Source organism: Augochlora pura, unplaced genomic scaffold (assembly GCF_028453695.1).
Source record: "Augochlora pura isolate Apur16 unplaced genomic scaffold, APUR_v2.2.1 APUR_unplaced_2400, whole genome shotgun sequence".
In the NCBI taxonomy this organism is placed as follows: Eukaryota; Metazoa; Arthropoda; class Insecta; order Hymenoptera; family Halictidae; genus Augochlora; species Augochlora pura.
The window spans coordinates 1-3096 of record NW_027582549.1 but is presented as its reverse complement, the minus strand read 5'-3'; the positions used below and the strand labels follow the sequence as shown (position 1 = coordinate 3096).

At 35.3% G+C, this 3096-nt stretch overlaps 1 protein-coding gene across 1 annotated transcript; it reads right to left on the bottom strand.

Moving 5' to 3' along the window:
* Positions 1 to 542: 542 nt before the first annotated feature.
* On the bottom strand, positions 543 to 2983 carry LOC144477622 (trypsin-1-like). The gene is made up of 4 exons (XM_078195355.1): positions 2875 to 2983; positions 2134 to 2440; positions 1413 to 1719; positions 543 to 893 (listed from the first exon to the last, which is right to left on the bottom strand). The coding sequence occupies exons 1-4, from the start codon at positions 2927 to 2929 to the stop codon at positions 729 to 731; spliced, it is 834 nt and encodes a 277-aa protein (XP_078051481.1). The 5' UTR covers positions 2930 to 2983; the 3' UTR covers positions 543 to 728.
* Between the last annotated feature and the right edge of the window lie 113 nt (positions 2984 to 3096).

Sequence of the window (3096 nt, the reverse complement as noted above, 5' to 3'; positions counted from 1 at the left end):
GCAGTCGTCGCCACAAGAAGAACGAAGACAATTACCATCGGAGACATCGTGCTGAATCAATGCAAATTTTTGGGATGGCCCGCCTTTTATACGACGCTGATGATTATTCAATGAGCTGAACTATTAGGCCGGACCAATGATGTCAGACAGAAGACAAAAAAGGTGGAAGAGTTTTACGATATGGTCTGGGAAGATGTTTATTTAACACCACTACCAAGAGGGAGGGTCGACGTGTCTACGGTGCTTCGCATTCCACTGTAGACTTGGTTGATAGTTTAGATTGTTTACTAGTAGCAGCAGCAGTACAAGATGTGCCAAGATGTATGCATTAAGGTATTTTATAATATAGTGGTAATTATAGTCAGTAAGTGTAGTAGTAATTATAAATAATAAGTATAATTTCACAAAACTTGGTAAAATGTTTTTGATACTAATAAAATATTAAAAAAACTTAATTGGAAAGAAGAAATCATAATTTAAGTATAAAAACAGCACAGGGATGAATTCAGGGTTACATGTCAAACTAAATAAATATACCATGGTTTTTAATAAAACATTTTTAATATCGAGTAAGTATTTTTTTCCATTTCTTTGTTCATCTCGATAACTATCGTGTTTATAGCTTTTGTCTTAATAAATTCATGGGAATATGAATTATGGGAATATCAACGATGAATGTAGGCGGGCACATGTAGATTTTTGTTCAATTGAAGATCCGCTGGAGTGGTTCAGTTCTTAGCAATTTTATCGTTGATCCAGGCGTTGAATGCGGATGTCCTAGTGTACACCGATGGTGCGCCAGTCGTGCCGCATGGTACGATTCCCCATGAAACGATTCCAACCAGCTCGTTCTTGCCGTTATTATTGAGAACAAGTGGGCCACCAGAGTCACCCTGTTGTGAAAAACGTAGTTGAAATATTCGTGCGATGTAAAAGTAACATAATATTGCAAATAGAAATGTTAGATCGAGAAGAAATTCTTATCAGAAAATGATAGCAAGAAGCATCACGAGAAAATAAATGCGGTAGAATATATTAAATTATTTGGTGGTGCTTCTTCGCGTTTTCTTGTAAGGAAGAATTTATAGAATTTTAGCCTAATCAACTTTGTGTTACAATAGATTTTCATTAGAATTCTATTAGAAGATTTTTGTTATCAAAGTAAGCTTTCCCTCAAGCTTAGTTATTGCATAATTAAGCATGTTAGCATATTAATATATATAGCAAATTAATATATATACATATAGCATATGCGTATAGCCAAATTGCTCAAAATCCACTTAAACCATCGCTTCGAATTCGATAAATAAAATAACTTTTCGTCTCTTTTTTAAGTGTCACAACTCCACGAACACACTTATTACAAAACTAATTAAAATTCTCAAGGTGTAATAAAGATCTGATTTTCTTACGCTGCAAGCGGAGTATCCGCCGGTAAGAGGGCCGCTGCAAACATTGACCGGGTCCAATGGGGATGGTCCAGTCAGCTTTTCGATGGCTTTCTTGCAGGTGGCGAGGTCGACCAGTGGCAACGATGCGTATTGGAGTGTGTCAGGCATGATGGGGCTGTTCGTTCTTGAGGTCGATCCCCAACCAGACAAGAGAACGTTTCCAGTAGGTATGCTTCCTGCAGCTGGCAGACTGATTGGTTGGACATTCTTGTTCAGGGTTAGAGGCTTAGCCAGCTTCAGCAGAGCGATATCATTGGGGGCGACGTTTCTGAAACATTCACCATAAAAATACATTCAGTATCAAAATGGAATTATTAACTAAAAATCCATTCAGAGACAGAATTAAAATCGAATAATAAGTGAAACTTTATTCAGAATTAAAATCGAATTATCAAATGAAACTTTATTCAGAATTAAAATCGAATCAAGTGCAACTTTATTCAGAATTAAAATCGAATCAAGTGCAACTTTATTCAGAATTAAAATCGAATCAAGTGCAACTCTATTCAGAATTAAAATCGAATCAAGTGCAACTTTATTCAGAATTAAAATCGAATCAAGTGAAACTTTATTCAGAATTAAATTCGAATCGCTAAAATCAAAATCTATTTATATTTAATTTTGGTGTAAAGTAAAATTGTAATTAGTTAGGACTTAACTCCGTTAAGATTTTGTTTCTTACCCAGGGTATTTCTCATGGACAAAGCTCTTGATAACTGCAACTGTCTGCTCGGCAGATTCGGTGGATTTTAGGCTGTGTTTACCTGCCTTGACTATGAACCGACCATAATTGGGAACCGCGTCTACGCAGTGGCCAGCTGTGACGACCCATTGAGAGTTTATGATGGAACCACCACAGAAGTGGGATGTCGAGACGACACCCCATTGTAGGGACACTTGCCATGGGAATTGACCTGGATTGGCCTCTTTTCCTCCAACCACACGGGGGTTCAAGTCGAAGGTGGTGAAACCTCTAAAGGGTCTCGTTGCTATAGACAAATTAATTAGAATTGTGCCAATGTACTCCGTGAATGAATATTGTGTTTTTTATCTTAATGCGACTATTTTGCGATTTAATTGATCTCTTGATGAATAGAAGCAATTATTAACTTCGATAAGCTATAAATTCTATAATATTACATTATACATAATTTTATAATATTATATTACTATAAATATAATTATAATTGTAATATAATAATTATTATAATTACAATTATAGTACATATTATTATAACTATATTATAATATAATATGGTAATTATAACATCTTGTAATTATAATATAAATTTACTTGTTAAGACTTGTCTTAAACTAATACAATCGACAAAATTGTTATAATAAATTCTGTAGTTTATAAATTTATAATGCGACAGAGTTTGATGAAACAAATTGCGGTGGTAATTGTCTATTAAGTTCTTACCAGAGGCGGTCGCCGCCAGAAGGAGGAAGGAAGCGATGAACTTCGTAGTCATCATGTTGATGTGATCCAGATTTCAGGCATGGATCGTCTTTTATACGATGCTGGTAGATTTCAGATCACGCCGGCTTATCACCCACCACAGCTTTACCAATGCGATTAATGATCGATATGATATCTATGATATCTCGTTGATACAAAGGGATCAATTAAAATTGTGCAAAT

Excerpts from the sequence above, each read along its gene's own strand:
- LOC144477622 (XM_078195355.1), bottom strand. The coding sequence starts at position 2,929 with ATGATGACTACGAAGTTCATCGCTTCCTTCCTCCTTCTGGCGGCGACC. Across the intron at positions 2,441-2,874 it reads TCTGGCGGCGACCGCCTCTG|CAACGAGACCCTTTAGAGGT; the intron begins GTAAGAACTTAA and ends ATTTGTCTATAG. Across the intron at positions 894-1,412 it reads GCGGATACTCCGCTTGCAGC|GGTGACTCTGGTGGCCCACT; the intron begins GTAAGAAAATCA and ends TTTTCACAACAG.